Below are 18,346 nucleotides of genomic sequence, written 5' to 3' on the forward strand. Positions count from 1 at the left end.
GGTATAGCAGTAACTACAAAAATATCACTTTTTTAAAAAAAGGCCAAGCAGAGTTTCCTTAAGTAAACAGAGAGATGGTGTGAAGTAGTAGCTAAGCAACTCAGGTTCAAATCAGGGCTTTCCTCACTTTGAATCTCACCTCTGCCATCAACTCATTAGATGGCCTTAGGCAAGCCAATTCCTCTCACCATCAGTTTGCAATATGGGGATAATATTACTTACTTCACAGGGTTGCTATAAGAATTGCATCAAGGAATACATGTGGAGTGCTTTGTACACTCAAAAAGCACTATACAAATAATTAGGGATGTATACAAAAAGGATTTTGCATTCTGTTTCAAGCATGAAATGAATCTCAGAACAGCCGGAACATTTTGTCAAAACAGCGGTCAAGCCGACTGTTTCAACCAAACAAACTGTTCCCCAAAGGAAACAGAGGTTTTGCGTAAATGTTAAAAATCTATTTAAAATTGCCCACTTGCCCATTTCTTTTATGGGCTGGGTGCAGTGTTCCCTCTAATAGAGATTCCCAGATGCTGTTGACTACAATTCTCAGAATCCCTAGCTACAATGGCTTTGGCTTGTGCATTATGGGATTTGTAGTCAAAAGCATCTGGGGATCCCCGTTAGAGGGTTGGGTGGTAGGTAGCACCCATCATTTCCTACCACCTAACCCACTTTGATGTCCCTAGGAGCTACCCAATGGGGGTGTTTCAAGTTCCCCCATTGTTCCCAATGGCCGGAACAAGCTGTACTCACAGAGTGAAATGCATTTTGCAACCCTGCCTTGAAAAACTGTAAGAAGCAAACTTTAAAGGAGATCTGTCCCTCCCAACACAGAACACCACACATTTCAAACACAGTCCCAAAATGGCCCAAAATGAATCAGTGACCCAGAATCCACTGCCAGTCACAGTGCTTGTGCTGTAGTAACATCATTGGCACAAGTTGCTCTGTCACACACAATTATGACTCCTTACTTCTTAGCATTGCAACAGCTGTCAGAGCACCCTTAGCAGCAAGCATAGCCATATGCTCAACTAGAGCAACTTCAGCCACATTTTGACTGAGTACACCTTGAAATGCAGATTGCAGAGCAGCGAGAGAATCACAAGTTAGTCTCAAGGCCAGACATGGAACTCACCACAACAGTCACCAAGAACACACACACACACACACACACACACACACACACACACACACACAGAGCAGCAGCAATAGCACAGCATATTATACTCAGTGCTGAGAAAAGAAAACCTTCCTCCTTTCCTTATATATCTTCTTCTTCAAGAGAGGCACACTGTAAGGGCTCTCTCTGCCTCCCAGTCCCTTTGAATACATTTTGAAATTCCATCCTCATGTGTTCCACCCTCCCTCCTCCCAGCCAATGGGGGCATAGTTGCCCATTACAACACTTGATCTGTAGGATAACAAGCCAATCAAGCAGCAAGGAGATCGTAAAGGGTGTTCTGTTTCAAGCTCAAAATCACCCTTTTAGAGTCTAATGTTTCGCCGACAAAAGGTGCTGCTCATCCCTACAATTAATAATAATAATCCTTAGCATTATTAAACACATAAGTTAGTTCTTAATATTTTAGTTTGACAAAGCATGGAAACTTATTATTTTAAGGTTTTTAATTCTTCTCACAGTATAATCAATACAGCACCTTTGTAATTTTTCAGTTTTTAAACTGTGGGAAATTTTACCTTGATCATTCATACTGTCCATTATGGTCATCAATTTCTTTAGCCTTGCCATCGATTCCTGTTCATTGCCTTTACTCATAAAATCTGTCCCAAAACCAGGGATCATACCCTACAACCATAACAACAATGTTAGATGCTACTTCCAAGTGCATTGTAACATGCTTATCCAGCATGTGAATATAGACCAAACTTTATTATATTTTTTTAAAAAGACTGTTTCATCCTACTTAAATTACAAAGGATTAAAGCATCAGCTATAATTACCAAGATTTGACTGAATGGTCCCATTTTCATGATGTTTTGGAACTGTTCATACATGTCTCTCAAGGTAAACTGACCTGAAGTGAAAAATAAATGGGTGTATTGTGTTAATAATGGTTCAACTTTAAAGTTAGGTTGCTCATCATCCAAAATTCATTTCAGAAAGACTGTTAAGTTCCTAAACCACATATTAGCAAGATTTCTGGCATAGCTTACCATGTTTTAGTTTCTCTATGAGTGCCTCATTGTCATCTAATTTCAATTCATTTACTTTATCTATCAATCCTTCAATATCTCCCATGCCTGGAAAACAAAAAGTCACTTTCAATAACTAACACACCACCTTGGTTACAGAACACAAGATTTGAACAACAATTTGGGGGTGGGGGAAGAGATGTGTACAGTCAACACATACCCAGAAGTTTGCTGATGAATGGCTGCGTTTTAAAGGGCTCAAAGTCATCTATGTGCTCTCCAGTACCAATAAAAATGATTGGACTTTTAGTAGCAGCAACTCTACAATGAAGCACAAGATACACTATAAATAACTTAGGCTCAGAACATATGAGGTGATTTAGAGACCGAGTAGAAGATCTAATGTGCAAGAGGAACTTTGGACATAAAATTCCAAAAAGGTAGAATACACTGATATGCTAGGAGCTAGATCATAACCGATGCATTACAAACCTGCTTAGGCTCCTCTTTTGTATACAGATTGGTTGAAGTAATGGCCTCTTTTACTTCAGAACTTAATGGCACAGTGCAAATGAACTACTGTGTGCAGGATATAGACCTCAGTTGTGCTAGCTTAATGCTGATTCATTGGGATAAAAGTGTGGCTTAATGAAGTTGGTTGAGAAAAGTAACTTCTATTCTAGAGTAGTTCATGCGCTAGTGAAAGATGTTGCACAATGTCTAGTGGAACATGGGGCACTAGCTAATTGTTGCACAATAACTGTATGTGTCCTGGAAAAGATTTTCCACTAGCAGTTTTACAATACTCCACAATACTATTAACCCCTTAAGAGGTATTATTTTCTCACATTATGCAAGTGCAACACTAGTCTAGATCCTGCCCTCTGAATTTTGCTACTCATTCTAACTGGGACCTTACTAGATGCTGGCAGTTTAGAAAGAAGAGCCACACAAACCCAAAAGTGTAATAAGAACTGAAGCATTTGTCAACAGGAAAGCATGAGGCAAATTACACTAAATCCTTTTCTCCTGAAAGGCAAAGTAAAGAAGTGCCTCAAAGTTAAAGCTATTTCAAGCAACGGTTCTAGAGCTACTGAGTTCATGATTGAGTGAGAAGATACTTACGCACTGAGTGCCCCACCTCCCTTCGCATGGCCATCAAGTTTTGTCACAATCACAGAAGCGACATCAACTTTATCTTTGAAAGCCTTTGCTTGAGCTTCACAGGCTTGACCAATAGAGGCATCCATCACGTAAACAATATTATCTGGTTGCTAGAAGCATTTACATAAGCAAGAGAAGGGGGAAATATTTCTTCTTTCTTTACAAATACTTTTACATCAAAAGAATCAATAAGCTGAGCAATCATGGTTTACCAAATTTATTTTCCCAGGTAATTCGAGAGGTGACAATAATTTATTCCAGAAGGGTATTTGTTATGTATAATCAACTAACATTATTCCAGACCAGTGCTGTGGGTTTTCTGGGCAATTGTGAATTGTGATTTTCCACTACTTTTTTCTGGGAAAATTTCCAATTCACTAAACCGAGCATGAGCCAATTTGGCACTTGACTTACTTGGTCCTAACTACACCAGTGGAATCAAAGCATATTTACTGTTTACACTTTATATTGAAACACATTTAAAGCTTTATGCAAGAATTATTTTTACTTTAATATTAGTAAAAAGTTAGTCAACACACATTAGTGCTTTATACAAATACTTCCAACCTTTGCTCAACAAAAGAAATGAGACGCTGCTCTGTGCGTTTGCTGTAAGTGAAACCAAAAGCAAGCACAGTTTCAGTTTTGCTTCACTTGCACTCAGAGATGGAATTAGAAGTTGGCTTTGTTTTTATTTGACACACAGCGCCAGCAATCAGTTGACTTAGTTTTTGACTTGGATTATTATGTGTATTTTGGTTTTATTTTACTGCTCGTTTACAAGTCCATGGCAGGGTGTGTGTTAGACAGAAAGAGGAAGACACTAAATTCTAATGGATAATTACATGAAATAATTAGTTACAAATTTGAAACTACCCAGTGTTTATTGATATCTATTATGTTGCATTGTTTCATAAAATTAATTAGTATTTTTAGAAATAGGAAAATTTCTGGAGAAAAAAAATATACAGGGAAACCTTGCTATTCACGGACCTGACATCTGCAGTTCTGCATATCTGCAGTTGGGTAATTGACACCATACTTTGGTATCCATCGGGGGTGTGTGTGTGTGTGTGTGTTAAAGGGTTAATTTCACATACCTGCAATGCTGGGTTGGCCAGAAATGACCTCTGAGGTGATTTCTGGCCACCATTTTCTGAAAAGGAACAATTTTCAAAATGTGTGTTTAAAGTTTTTAAACACACATTTCCCCCCATGTTTTTTCATGGAAAAATAGGGGACTTGGGATGGGGGTGCATCCTAGACAGCTGGAGACCCGAAGCATGGTAGGGTACTTTTTCTCCTCTCTTTTTTTTTGCGCAGATTTTTGCTCATTTTTCTGGCTACCAGGAACCTAATCTCCCCCGCACACCATTCCCATTGCCTTAATGCCCGGTTCTGTTATCCGCAGAATACTTCTAACAGTAGCAGAGAATAGAACCCTCCAAGAGAACTGGGTTCACTTGTAACAGTGGAACGTTTTCCATCACACATCACTGCTCTGTACTTGAACTAATTCGTTTTTAATATTTAGGCCAAGGGTAATATTCATAGCACATTCAACATGACTAACACGGTTGGTCATTTGCCTTTAAAAATCAACATTTTCAATAGACACTACCCCTATAGGTTGAAGTCTGCATAAATTTAGCCTAATATCAGCAAACTGAGTACTGTATTAGAGTTAGCCAATAATGAGTGGGGAAACCAAGGCAGTCAGTTTTATTATTTCTTCAAGATAGTCCCCGACCCAAACAAGGAAGCAGAAGAGAGCTGGTCTTGTGGCAGCAAGCATGACTTGTCCCCTTAGCTAAGCAGGGTTTGCCCTGGTTGCATATTAATGGAAGACTACACATGTGAGCACTGTAAGATACTCCCCTTAGGGGATGGAGCCACTCTGGGAAGAGCATCTAGGTCCCAAGTTCCTCCCTGGCAGCATCTCCAATACAGGGCTGAGAGAGATTCCTGCCTGCAACCTTGGAGAAGCCACTGCCAGTCTGTGTAGACAATACAGCAGCCCCTCCCCACCACTTTCCCAGGAGTACAGAAAGACCAGTGTGCCCTGAGAAGAAAGCAAGAAAGGATGCACCCAGGCCAGAGAGCTCTTGTCCTCAGAAAAAGACCAACAGCCGGAGACAACGTTTTATTTATCTTCTGTAATTTGCTTCCTTTAATATTGTAAACCGCTTTGTCAAGGAGAAAAGCAGTATAAAAATGTAGTAAATAAATACATAATAATAAATACTGAGCTAGATGGACCGATGGTCTGACTCAGTATATGGCAGTTTCCTATGTTCATATTTGTTCATAGTTATTTGACCTGTATCAAGCACAGGGACTAAAGCTGCAATCTTATGTGCTTACTTGAGAGCAAGTCTCACTGAACCCAGAGGGCTTTACAGCCAAATAAGAATGATTATGATCACACTGAATACATCTACTTAAATCGTCTTTTTATGACCAGACTATGCCAAAATATTTATATCCTTTTGAAAATGGCAATGGTCACAATATTATCATGGCTAGTTTAATTAGGTTTTAGCACGAGTGTTTTCGCAAGTTAGAAGAACATGAACAACTTGAAATAGTTTATGTTTAGCTATCACACAGCATTTAACAACTGCCTATAAAACACTCCCCCATGTTTAACTAATTTGTTATTTTATTAACCACACAAAAAGACAATAAAGTGAATACTTCTAACAGTTACTTACTATGGCATTGGCAACTTGCAACATTTCTTCAAATAAGGAGTCTTCCTGCTTGTGACGACCACTTGTATCGACAATTATTATTTCAAAGTTTTCATTCTTAAATTTTTCAACACCTTCAGATGCAATAATCACAGGATCCATCTCTGTGTAACTGTTCCAAAGGGTAGACACATATTTAAGTTACATGCAATACAAAATTCCCCAGCAGCAACTGGTAAAACATATCTCTGGCAGGAACTACCCTATCACTACAGAGAAAAAAAGCAGGAAAATTAAGCACACACAGCAGGATGGAATTGTTACGCAGAACTCTAATGGAACCTCAACAGGTTTTCTTTCATCTTTGACATGTTGATGGACATCTAGGTAAGTATCACGCTAGTTCAATGTAGTATTGTGCTAGTTCAATGAGAGAAGTTGTGTGCACTTATGAAGTTTATGGAGGTACCACATTAGAGTGCTTCATGATATGCATGCCACTAGTAGACCACCTTCTCTGGGACACATACATGTGCCTACTATCTTCCACTAGTGCAAGAACTAGTCTAGAACAAACATTCCTTCCTTTGCACAATGACCTTGTGCTAGTGCAAGACTAGTCTGGGTATAGGCCACTGCTTCCAAAGTTACTTGGCTTCTCTGTAAATTTTCAAAGTCAAGATGATCAATGTAATAATTCAACTATACTTTATTAAGATGTATTAATTTAACTTAATTACTTTCTAAATATAACTTTTTCTAACAGAAGTTGGAAAGAATACATACCTCCCATAAAATGGAATCCTTGCTTTTGTTGCATTCTGTTTTAACTGGTCAAAAGCACCTGTATATTGCAAATATTGTTGATTAGCCATGTAGAACATGCACACCTTGCAAAAACAGAATAGCTAAAAATAAAGGTGCTTATTTCACCTGCTCGGTAAGTATCTGCACATATCAAACATGTCTTCCAGCCTTTCCTCTGGTAATAGTATGCCAACTGTTAATAAAAAGCCAAAACTGCAATTACAATCCAGTTTCACATTAACAGCCCTAACATTATCAGATCACGTTTTCATGAATTTGCAGTAGCCAAAATGAAGACTTAAATATATACCTTGAATCTATCATTAGAGTTACAATTTATTGTAGCTGGGGGGTGATGCAAGTTGCAGTTCAGCAACATCTGGAGTACCACAGGTTGGGAACTCCTGCATTAAAGCACCAAGAATATTAGCTCTAAAACCCTGAACTGCAGAAGATGGTCATTCAGCAATTCTGTCATCTATGGCATTTACATCAAGATTTTACTACCATGCATATGATGAGACGCCACCACATGAATTGATAGTCTGGGCTATAAGTCAAATGTAAATGTAGACCGGAAATACCAGCTGATCACATCATTTTAGGCAAAATATTATTTTGTATAAGATGTAGACTCTAGCAAGAAGAATGAATTTCTTCACTAGGTTTCTATTAGCATGCTACCACCCAAATAATAATGCATTCACAAAACCTTGCAAAATACAGTCAAAATATAGTAGCAATGGAGTTGGGACTAGACAAGTGTGCTGCATTAATAATGAACAGAGGAAAAATAACAAAAACAGAAGGAATAGAACTGCCCAATGGAAGCAACATCAAGAACCTGGAAGAGAAAGAACCTTACAAATACTTGGGCATTCTCCAGGCTGATAACATCACACACACTGAAGTTAAAAGAAAAATTGGAAGTGAATACATCAGGAGAGTTAGAAAAATCATCAAGTCCAAACTCAATGGCGGGAACACCATACAAGCCATAAATGCCTGGGCTATACCTATTATCAGATACAGTGCAGGAATAATAGACTGGAGCCAGGCAGAGCTAGAGAAGCTAGATCGTAAGACCAGGAAAATAATGACCATCAATCATGCTTGTCAACCATGCTCATCACCCCCACAGTGATGTTGAGAGGCTATACCTCCCTTGCAGCTCAGATGGAAGAGGAATGCTGCAAGTCCACTGAACAGTAGAGGAGGAGAAAAGAGGCCTTGAAGAATATATAAAGCACAGTGAAGAAGATGCACTTACAATGGTCAAGAACGAGAAACTATTCAACACCTATGAAAGAAAGCAGGCCTACAAGAACGAACAAGTCAAGAACCGAGCAGAAAAATGGAAAAATAAGCCACTACATGGTCAATATTTGCACAATATAAGTGGAAAATCAAACATCACCAAGACCTGGCAATGGCTTAAGAATGGCAACTTGGAGAAAGAAACTGAGGGTTTAATACTGGCTGCACAAGAACAAGCACTAAGAACAAATGCAATAAGAGCAAAAGTAGAAAAATCAACCACAAACAGCAAGTGCCACCTTTGTAAAGAAGCAGATGAAACCGTGGACCACCTAATCAGCTGTTGTAAAAAGATCGCACAGACTGACTACAAACAAAGGCATGACAAGGTAGCTGGGATGATACACTGGAACATCTGCAAAAAATACAAGCTACCTGTAGCCAAAGATTGGTGGGACCATAAAATTGAAAAAGTAGTAGAAAATGAAAATGCAAAAATATTATGGGACTTCCGACTACAAACAGACAAACATCTGCCACACAATACAGCAGATATAACTAGTCAAGAAGAAATAAAAACAAGTTAAAATAATCAACATAGCAATATCAGGTGACAGCAGAATAGAAGAAAAAGAAATATAAAAAATCACAAAATACAAAGATCTCCAAATTGAAATTGAAAGGCTATGGCAGAAGAAGACCAAAATAATTCCAGTGGTAACTGGCACCCTAGGTGCAATTCCAAAACACCTTGAAGAGCACCTCAACACCATAGGGGCCACAGAAATCACCATCAGCCAATTACAAAAAGCAGCATTACTGGGAACAGCCTATATTCTGCGATGATATGTATAATAGTAACAGCAACAATATTGATAATAAAATTCATCCATCCATGGTCCTTGGGAAGGACTCGCAGCAACAACAAGAAGTCACCAGATACATCTATTGCACAATCTCTACTGAAATGACAGTAGTTATGCAAGTGTTATGCAATTCCACTATATATCTTTTTTAAACTTTAGGATAAGATCCAAATTCCACGAACGTCTGTGTAAAAATTATTTATCTAATAAAGATTTCATCTTTCATGAAATATATACACATACACATACACACACACACACACACACTTAATCTGTTAATGTAAGCACATCCAAAAAGCAGTTCCATTTGTAGCATAAGTGTCTATTCGAAAGAAGACAGCCAACATTAAACATTGCTAAGACCATAAGTTACCTTTGAGCATGATGTTGTTTTGCCACTTCCCTGAAGTCCTACAAACATGATGATATTCTGTTTTCCTTTTGTTGGTGTCCAAGCTTTGACTCCAGGATCTACAAGCTGTAAAGCAAAAAGTATAAATGCATGCCAGAGAGAGTCGAGCTTCAGAACAACAGAGTGATTTCTGGAGTCCCAGAGGATGAGTAACATGTATGCAAGATTTGCAAAGTCTGCAGCTTACAAAAATGATATGGGAAAAACACAGAACCTGCAACACATTTGTTTTCTATTTTAGAAACAAAAAATTAAAATACAAGGCAATGGACAGCCCAATGCTATTGTCTGCTACAGTGGCTCCTGTGAGAGCCTAAGTAGTCCAGCTTCGTCCCAATTATCTCTTAAAACCTCCAATCCCTCTTATGACACCTATTTACCAGCACAAGTTTCCATCAATGATAAGTGAACAAGGCTACTCTCACAGCTCTTAAAATGCCATATTAGAGACTGTGGGTGGCCTGGCCCCACTCAGGGGTATGCTGGTGCCATGTGGAAATTAAAGTCTTTTGCAGCCTAGCAGGGAAGGGGGCGGGAGGACATCTCCCCGCCGCCCGCCTCTTAATGTTATCGGGGCATGATTTAAGGGCCCGGGGCGAGATTTAAGGGGGTGGGAGGGCGCTTCAAGGCAGCAGCAGGGGGCCAGGGCTTCAAGGGGGCAGCCATTTTTTAAAATAGGGACAGCCATCGGAGGAGCAATTTCTTCAATAATTACGGCGGCAGTGTGTGGAAAGCGCGGGAGGGGTAAGTAAAGGCCCCCCCCGCCATTAATGGAAGCCCCCAAACTCCCCACCCGAACCAAAACCACCCAGTGACTGGACCGGTCTGGAGGCCTTTAGAATGGCCTCCGAACCGGTCTGTGCACATTCCTAGCCTGTAGGAGAGATCTGGTGGCAGCAGTAACCTACCAGAATTTCTGGGTTTACCAGAATCTTTTTCTTAGCTTTCTGGGTTTTGAAAGTTAAGGATTTTTAATCGTTTGTAGGCAGCTTCTCTGAACACTCTGTGGAAATGACTCATCATTGATAACAGTCATTTTCTGAGCTAGTTGACTGAGAAGGCTGCTAAGAGCTGGTTAAAACCGGTTCAGCCAGTTTATTCATTGAATGACCTGAGTAAGGAAAGGAAATTTCCACACCCACAATTCGCCACACCAAGTTACAAATACTGAATACACTTTACCTTAACAAGTTCTTTAAAGACGGCATGCTGAATCATTTTCCTTTTGTTGAGGCCAGAAGCCATTTCTTCAAGATCAATAGCAGATCTATAATTTACATACAAGACCAAGTTGCTATGTATATGTACTTATTTATGTTGAATTCAATGGGATGTATATACCAGTAGTATATCTAGAATAATATAGGATATCAAACCAAGATCAAAAGATTTGATATCCCAGTTTGTTCTAACTCCAGTTAACAATCTGCAGTTTCTCAGGTTGTTATATAATAAACTGCAATTTGCCCTTAAAGTGAAGGCAGAACCTTTCACGCTCCTTCTCATGCATAACAGAAAAGGGAAAAGAAGCATGCAAGCCTGTGACACTCCAAGGCTCATTCTTCTAGCAGGAAACCACAGTGTCTCCTTATGTCTGAACTGGATCAGTATTTTTCACAGGGAGATGGCAGACACTATAAATCTGGACAGACCCAAGCCATTCTACTAAAATCAAAGTAGTCAAACGTAGCCTTTTCAAGGCAGTTATACAAGCATATAAAACAAATCTAAACAGTCTGCTTGCATCTTTAGCTATAAGCTTACATGAGTATATTATTCCCAGACTTTGGAATGCTCTCCCAGTGGGCATCCACTCCTCAGTCTCCAACACAGTTTTCAAAAAGTAAGTGAAATTTTGGCTTTTTACCCAGGCTTTTATATGAGTGTTTTTGTTGCTGCTGCTCTGTATCTTATGGTCTTGTGTATGTTTCTTAAACTTTTAATTAGATTTGTCGTCATGGATAAATGCAATTCTGGACTAATCTGGCCTTGCTGCCTTGATGTGAAAGGAGCCATTTTTTTGTTCATAACTACTTGGATGCTGGAAAGTATCACCTTTGTGTGTGAACTGTGCACCTGTTTTTCTGTGCAAGTACCAAGGCTACTGATAATGGACCAGCCTGACTTTCACCAGGAGAAAGAATGTGAATAAGCAAAATAATATTTGTCTCCACTCGGAGATAACATTTTGAACACTGAATAATATAAATTAAATAATTTTATTTATTTATTTATTTTACATTTTATATCCCGCTCTTCCTCCAAGGAGCTCAGCTACAGACTTAAGATTCTCCTCACTACAACCCTGTGAAGTAGGTTAGGCTGAGAGAGAAGTGACTGGCCCAGAGTCACCCAGCAAGTATCATGGCTGAATGGAGATTTGAAGTTGCGTCTTCCCGGTCCTAGTCCAGCACTCTAACCACTACACCATGCAAATAATAGTTCTGAATTACAAGGGACTGTTGAGTGCTAGCTTTCCATTATTAAGTGAGGTCCTCTGAGGGACACGCACAGAAATGAAACTTAGAATCATGAGTGGACCACATTATTCTAACAGCCAGCCTAAGGGCTGTGCTGTCTAAAGACTTTTGAAATGTTTAAAAAAGCAAAATAGAACTAGACTAGAAATGTTTCCAAGAAGCCAGGATACTTTAAGAGCAACTTTTCAATTTATACTAGAGCTAGCCTTCTGGGGCCGAGAAGAAGAGGGAGAGAGAGTTTTTCAAGCCTTGATTGATTATTATTGACTGTTTAATTTCAAGATCTGTTTTCATCTATGTATTTCTTATAATGCAATTTTTTGTAATGACAAGTTATTCTTTATATGCAAGCCTTTTTCAGTGTAAATTTGTTTTTCTCTTCCCCGAAGAGTCTATTTTTTAATCAAACCTCTGTAGCATAATGTCTATATTGGATTTTGTTAGACAATAAAAGCTATGTAGAAAAGGAGAAAAGAGTCCATGCTTATCTGTCTAAACTATACCCGAATACTGTTACAGAATTGACTGAGTGTTTATTCCAAGATAGGAGGCATTGATCATGATAAATCAATTTTCTGGAAGGTTTGGCCCTGTAGTGATCAGACTACCCTCCCTCTAAAGAGTTAACCAGAAGTGAACCCTTGACTGACAGGCTGGTGAACTCCAGGGTTCAGTCAATCAGCATACCAGGTGGGTGGGACCTAGAGAGCTGTTGCCAGGAAGAAGGGAATTCTTTGTTAGAAAGAAGCTAGGTGGTACACAGGAGGACATGCAGCCATGGAAGCTGGCTGCAGGAGAATGACTTTGCAGATCCTTGAAAGATAGGAGGGCAGGAAGCTTGAATTATCATATGGAGTTTGGCAGTTTCAAGAAAAGGAAACCTGGGCTTTGGCCTCGGGAAGATTAATTTAGGGGAAAGTTGTTTAGTCAGGCTTTGTGTTAGAAACTTATATTTCTTCGGTGTGTGCGCTTTTGCATATTCCTGATACTGTTCTATTATTGTTTACCTGTAATGTAACTGAAATAAGTAACACTAGCCTATGCCCATCCTACCTAAGGTGTTGCAAAAGACTCTATAAACATTTATGTGTGCATTAAGACCACCTATTTTATAACTTACTAAGTATTCTTAACTGTATTTAAAAGCTGAGAAAGCCTCAGACGGAAACAGCCTGTAGTAATTGAATAAGACTATTTTTTATGTTATTTTCTTTTTACAAGCCTCTCCAAGATGGTTTTTTAACTCAGGGGAAGCGGTGGGCAAAGGGGGAATTTTCTCTGGTGCAAACATGTCCTCATACGTTCAGCAGCTATCGGCTTTTCTCATCCTGTGTAAGCTTACACGTGGAAAGATTTTGTATTTACCCAGTACCCAGTTACAGAGGGACCTTGGAATTACAGCACCCAATCCTCTGGTCCAGTTCTCTGCAAGTTTTATAGGGTGCTTCATGGCAGCATTTTGAACCTACTGATAATATACAATAGTTTTAGGAGAAGCCTAGACAGGCAGCTTGGCAGGGATAATTCAGCATTTCTTTCCCTCACATGAGATTGCTCTGAGACCAAGGCTTTAATCTGCTACAGGCCCCTTTTCTTGAAAGAGTCGACTTGACATTGTATTTTTATATTCCAGTTTAATATTTGTATTGTACAACTGTTTTAATGTTTTATATAACTGTAAATGTTTTGTAAACCACCTTGAGATTGTTTTAAAGAAAGGTGTTATAAAAATCTAACTATCAATCAATCTTGCTTGGTTGACTTACTTGACATTTTCTCTCAGTTGCTTCACTAACTTAATGTTGACGTCAGCTTCCAATAATGCCGTGCATACTTCTTTTAACATAGCATTTAAAACCTTATAAGGGGAAAATAAAGACACATCAGAAAACATCAGCTTCCAGAATCTGTCACTCCAGTGGGTATTCAGAGTAGTGGGCTGTATCCTAAGTTTCCATGCTGTGACACTCCATGGCCCAAAAGTCTTTCCATGAACTGAAGGAGAATTGCACTCATGCAAGTTGCCCTTTCATTAGCAGAATGAGTCCTTGCATGAGTGCTTTTCTCCTTCTAGTCACAGAAGGAACACCAGATAACACAGAGTTACAAGTTAGGATACAACCCAATGATACTAACAAGGTATAAAATTAAATTTATAAATTAAATTTGTTCCATCATGTAGTTATGAAAAGTGGTCTAGGAAATATATGAAAAGAGGGCAACAATATAGTATGCAGATGGTTTAGACCGTATCAACCATATGAACTGCAAGCCAAATACCAACTGGAACTTGATCACTGTATAATACACATGGGGGGGGGCCTACATTTAATAGGAATGAACTAAAATGGGTACAATTAATGTTTTCCTACTTATTGCCTAAAGTAAGATTTTATACCCATAAATAAATATGTCAATAAGTACCCAGTAAAAGTATAAATGATTACGCATGACCTATGAGTATCTGGTAAATTGCATTATTAAAGTGCTTAAAAAACTATACACCTTGACATCAGTTAAATTGTTCTCTAAGTGCCTAAACGTTTTCACATAATGATGCATCTCCCTTGACAGGATCCACCAATGTATCTCAGGCTTACATTAATCGTTAGCTACTCTGTCTTTTTGATGTGGAGGTGCAATAGGGGCAAGGCAAGAGAATTACACAGTACAGTAGAAGGAACAGAAATGAAAGTCTCCTTGTGAGAAACAGTCTCCTCATGAAGAGACTGCCCAAGCAGACAGTGGAGAGGGTGGGCACAGCCTCCCTCTCCAGGCCTGCCTGCCAAATGGCAGGTCAGGCCGCACTTGGGCCCAATCAGACCTCTCTGCGCCTACAATAAGGTACTAGTGTGCAGATGCTCTGCGCGGGTTCAGCTAGTTGTTAACTATTTGTCAAAGTCCAATTTTACTTCTTTAATATGGGCCACATTCTATTGGAAATTACATGCAAGCGTGAACAGACCCTTATGTTACTTTTGCTTTCTAGTTAGTGATCATAACTGACTCATATATGTAAAGGTTACATACCTCTTCATTGATAATTGTAGCATTGCTCAGCGAGCGCAATGCTGAGGTTATTTTCCTCCCAAGATCTGCTAAAACCATTTTGGCGTCTTCAAAAGCAATTCAAATGTGATCTGTAAAGAAAAGTTACAAGTATGTAAGTAAGCAAGAAATTAAGTAATTACAGTGTCTCTCTCATGCGTGAGCTAATCTGTCAATATTATGAATAGAAGACTATTTTCAAAATAGCATATGAAGTTATTGTTTGTCTTTTAACAATCCAGGATAAAAGAAAAAGGCTAAACAAGAGACAGACCCTGTTTAGAAGTCACAAAGAGCTAAGACTGAATCCTGGTTCTGCACAACATCTCCTAGCCTTGGATATGCACACTCCTCTTCCACTTTGCACTTAGGGGAGAAATTATTCTATTCCCATCACGGGCTCAGAATACATATTCGTTTCAGATCCCAGTTTACTTGAAAGCTCCTGGTAGAATCAGCAGATCCTGCCTTATTCTAAACCATGATCGTAAGAAGAATAATTTCACCCCTTATGCATGAAGGAGAGAGGGGAGCATGCACATCCAAGGCTAGAAGATGCCACATGAAACATGCCCTGAAAGTTTTTACTTCAGATCTCTTTCAGTTTTTCATAATCAAATGAAGTTAACCTATTTTATAAATGGTTACAGCCATCCTATTTCATGAGTTAAGTTTTATAAATGCAACCCTGCAAACTTAAATTACAATTCTTATTTAAAAGGCTGCTTAACAATCGTTAAAGAGCAATTAAGTTCTTCACTTTCTGGGTTTCCTAAAGTTCTCTTTGCCTAAATATCTTATAGAATCTCTAAACTCCATAATCATTTATTAAAAAACCAATAAGAATATTTAATAAGAAATACTATAAATTAGTTATAATAAAACAGGAAATACTCATTATTAATAATATATATTTCAATTACAATGGCTCTTATCCCAAATGTAAATAGCAACAGTTATTTGTCCAAGTATATTCTACCTATTTTTAAAAATTGGTATCTAGATGTCCCATCCATTTCAAGTTCATTTGCTATACACATGGTAGGTGCTGTTCCAAAAACACAAGCCAAAGCGTTCTTGAGCACCCAACATTAACTGCACAGAAGTTGAATCTCAGTCTATGTTATAATTCAGTTAACAAAACTTATTCAATTCTAAATACAGCATGAAATAAATGAAAGCTCAAGAATGTTTATTGAAACCTAAAGAGAAAAACTGTTAACACAAAAAAAAACAGGTTGCTTACCTGTAACAGATGATCTGGAGGTGATCCGTTGTATTCATAAAGAATGGGTTCTGCGCCTGCGCAGGGACCTCGCGGACCGACTGACTAGCTCCTCGCGACGCCTCCAACCGCCCTGCACGTGATCGTGTCCATACTTTAATAGGCGGTTGGGGCGTGTCTTCCTCAGTTTCTGCAGACCGCCAGACACCGTCGTGCATACTGACGATCCTTCTTGAAACTTCAATTTCACCGCCTTGATGTTGCGGGGAGACTGGGTGGGTATTATGAATACAACGGATCACCTCCAGATCATCTGTTACAGGTAAGCAACCTGTTTATCTGGATCGTGATCCGTTGCATTCATAAAGAATGGGTGATTAGCCAGCTTCCCGCTTTGGCGGCGGGTCATCAAGGCAGCACCCTCTTCAGGATACTCCGACCAAACTCTGCATCTTTCGCTTGCCGTATGTCCAAAGCATAATGCTTCACAAAAGGATGACATGAGGCCCATGTGGCTGCCCTACAGATCTCCGGCAGTGGCACACCTGCCAAATTTGCTGCTGATGCTGCATAAGCCCTCGTCGAATGCGCTTTAATAGAACTTGGGGGTGTCACACCCTGAGCATTATATGCCAGCCGCACGGCACGTACAATCCACTGCGCGAGCCGCTGACGCGTCACTGATAAGCCCTTAGGCTTGCCACGGTAAAGTACAAACAACTTGTTCGTTCTCCTTATGGACCTAGTGGCGTGCAGATAATACAGCAAGGAACGCCTTACATCTAGCGTATGCATCTTGATTTCCAACTGCGTCTGTGGGCTTTGGAAGAACACGGGAAGCACGATATCCTCATTGATATGAAACTCCGACACTATTTTGGGCCTGAACCTAGGATCCAGGCGCATCACTACTTTCCCTGGGTAAATTTGGGTGTAGGGCCGATCAGCCCGTATCACAGCCAATTCGCCCACCCTACGTGCTGACGTCATTGCTATTAAGAATACAGTCTTTAAAGTCAGCATGCCCAAGGGCGCAGCCCCCAAAGGTTCAAACGGTGCTTCCGTCAATGCATTCAAAACTAAAGTTAAGTTCCATTGCTGAACGGGACGCCGAACAGGTGGGTACATGTTATTAACCCCTTTTAGGAATTTCTTAATCTTGGGGTGTGAAAACACAGTCTTTCCATCCCAGCCACCATGCCCGGCAGATATAGCCGCCAGGTGCACCCGAAGTGACGAGTTTGCCAAGCCGGACATTTTCAAGGTCGTCATATACAGCAACACCTGCATGATAGTCGCCCGTTTAGGGAAGAATCCTTTCCTTCCCGCATAGCTGCGAAATCTCTTCCATTTACTATTGTAATTACGCCGAGTTGAAAGCCTCCTACTATTAAGTAGGATCCTTTTCATTAACCTATCAGCCACGCTGTCAGCTTCAGCGTGTGTAGTTGTGGGTGTAAGATCATCCCCCTTTCTCAACTTAGCAAGTCCGGGTAAACGGGAAATTGGTGATACCGGCCCTTCGACAGCTTCAGCAGAAGAGCGAACCACGGTTGTCTGGGCCACCATGGAGCCACCAGAACCCCCTGCGTCTCGTCTCTGAGAATTTGCGCTAATACCCTGGGGACCAGCGGTTGTGGGGGGAACAGGTAATATAGGCCCTCCCTCCAGAGAAGCTGGAACGCATCTCCCAGTGAGTGTTTGCCATGTCCTGCACGAGAGCAATAACTCTGACATTTTTTGTTCGCAGCAGTGGCAAACAAATCTATTTGAGGCGTACCCCACTTCTTGAACAGCGGCCGAAGGTAACACTCGCTCAATTCCCATTCGTGCTGCTGGTTCAGCTGAAACGATCTGCTCAGCATGTCCGCCTGAACATTGTCCTCCCCTTTGATGTGCAACGCCATAGGGCGTATGGAGTTCGCAATACACCAGGTCCACAGACGCTGGCTCAAATGACACAGGGTTCGGGACACCGTTCCACCTTGTTTGTTGAGGTAAGCTATGGCGGTTGTGTTGTCGAGGTTCACTTGTACAACCCTTCCCTGCAACTGGGGGCGGAAAGCCTTCAACGCCAAAAACACCGCTAAAAGCTCCAGATAATTTATGTGCTTCAGTTTTTGCTGTGGAGTCCACCGACCCTGTACTTGACAATGACCACAATGTGCTCCCCAACCCCATAGGGAGGCGTCCGTTGTCACCCAAAAGGATGGTGTCCAGGGTCGGAACTC

The 18,346-nt window shown here is 40.2% G+C and overlaps 1 protein-coding gene across 5 annotated transcripts in view; it reads right to left on the minus strand.

The window, feature by feature from the left end:
- The window catches only part of SRP54 (signal recognition particle 54), a 75,590-nt gene that overhangs the window by 46,700 nt on the left and 10,544 nt on the right, over positions 1–18,346 (minus strand). For all 5 annotated transcript variants that reach the window (XM_053254767.1, XM_053254738.1, XM_053254747.1 and 2 more), the window contains exons 2-13: positions 14,873–14,982; positions 13,609–13,700; positions 10,545–10,629; positions 9,324–9,428; positions 6,954–7,020; positions 6,807–6,864; positions 6,042–6,192; positions 3,289–3,437; positions 2,384–2,484; positions 2,185–2,271; positions 1,972–2,045; positions 1,708–1,816 (exon numbers count right to left, since the gene is read on the minus strand). In XM_053254767.1, the coding sequence (XP_053110742.1) occupies positions 1,708–1,816; positions 1,972–2,045; positions 2,185–2,271; positions 2,384–2,484; positions 3,289–3,437; positions 6,042–6,192; positions 6,807–6,864; positions 6,954–7,020; positions 9,324–9,428; positions 10,545–10,629; positions 13,609–13,700; positions 14,873–14,950 (1,156 nt within the window). In that variant the 5' untranslated portion in view covers positions 14,951–14,982. The remainder of the gene's footprint in view (positions 1–1,707; positions 1,817–1,971; positions 2,046–2,184; positions 2,272–2,383; positions 2,485–3,288; positions 3,438–6,041; positions 6,193–6,806; positions 6,865–6,953; positions 7,021–9,323; positions 9,429–10,544; positions 10,630–13,608; positions 13,701–14,872; positions 14,983–18,346) is intronic.

The sequence above is a fragment of the Hemicordylus capensis genome, chromosome 1 (assembly GCF_027244095.1).
Source record: "Hemicordylus capensis ecotype Gifberg chromosome 1, rHemCap1.1.pri, whole genome shotgun sequence".
Lineage (NCBI taxonomy): Eukaryota > Metazoa > Chordata > Lepidosauria > Squamata > Cordylidae > Hemicordylus > Hemicordylus capensis.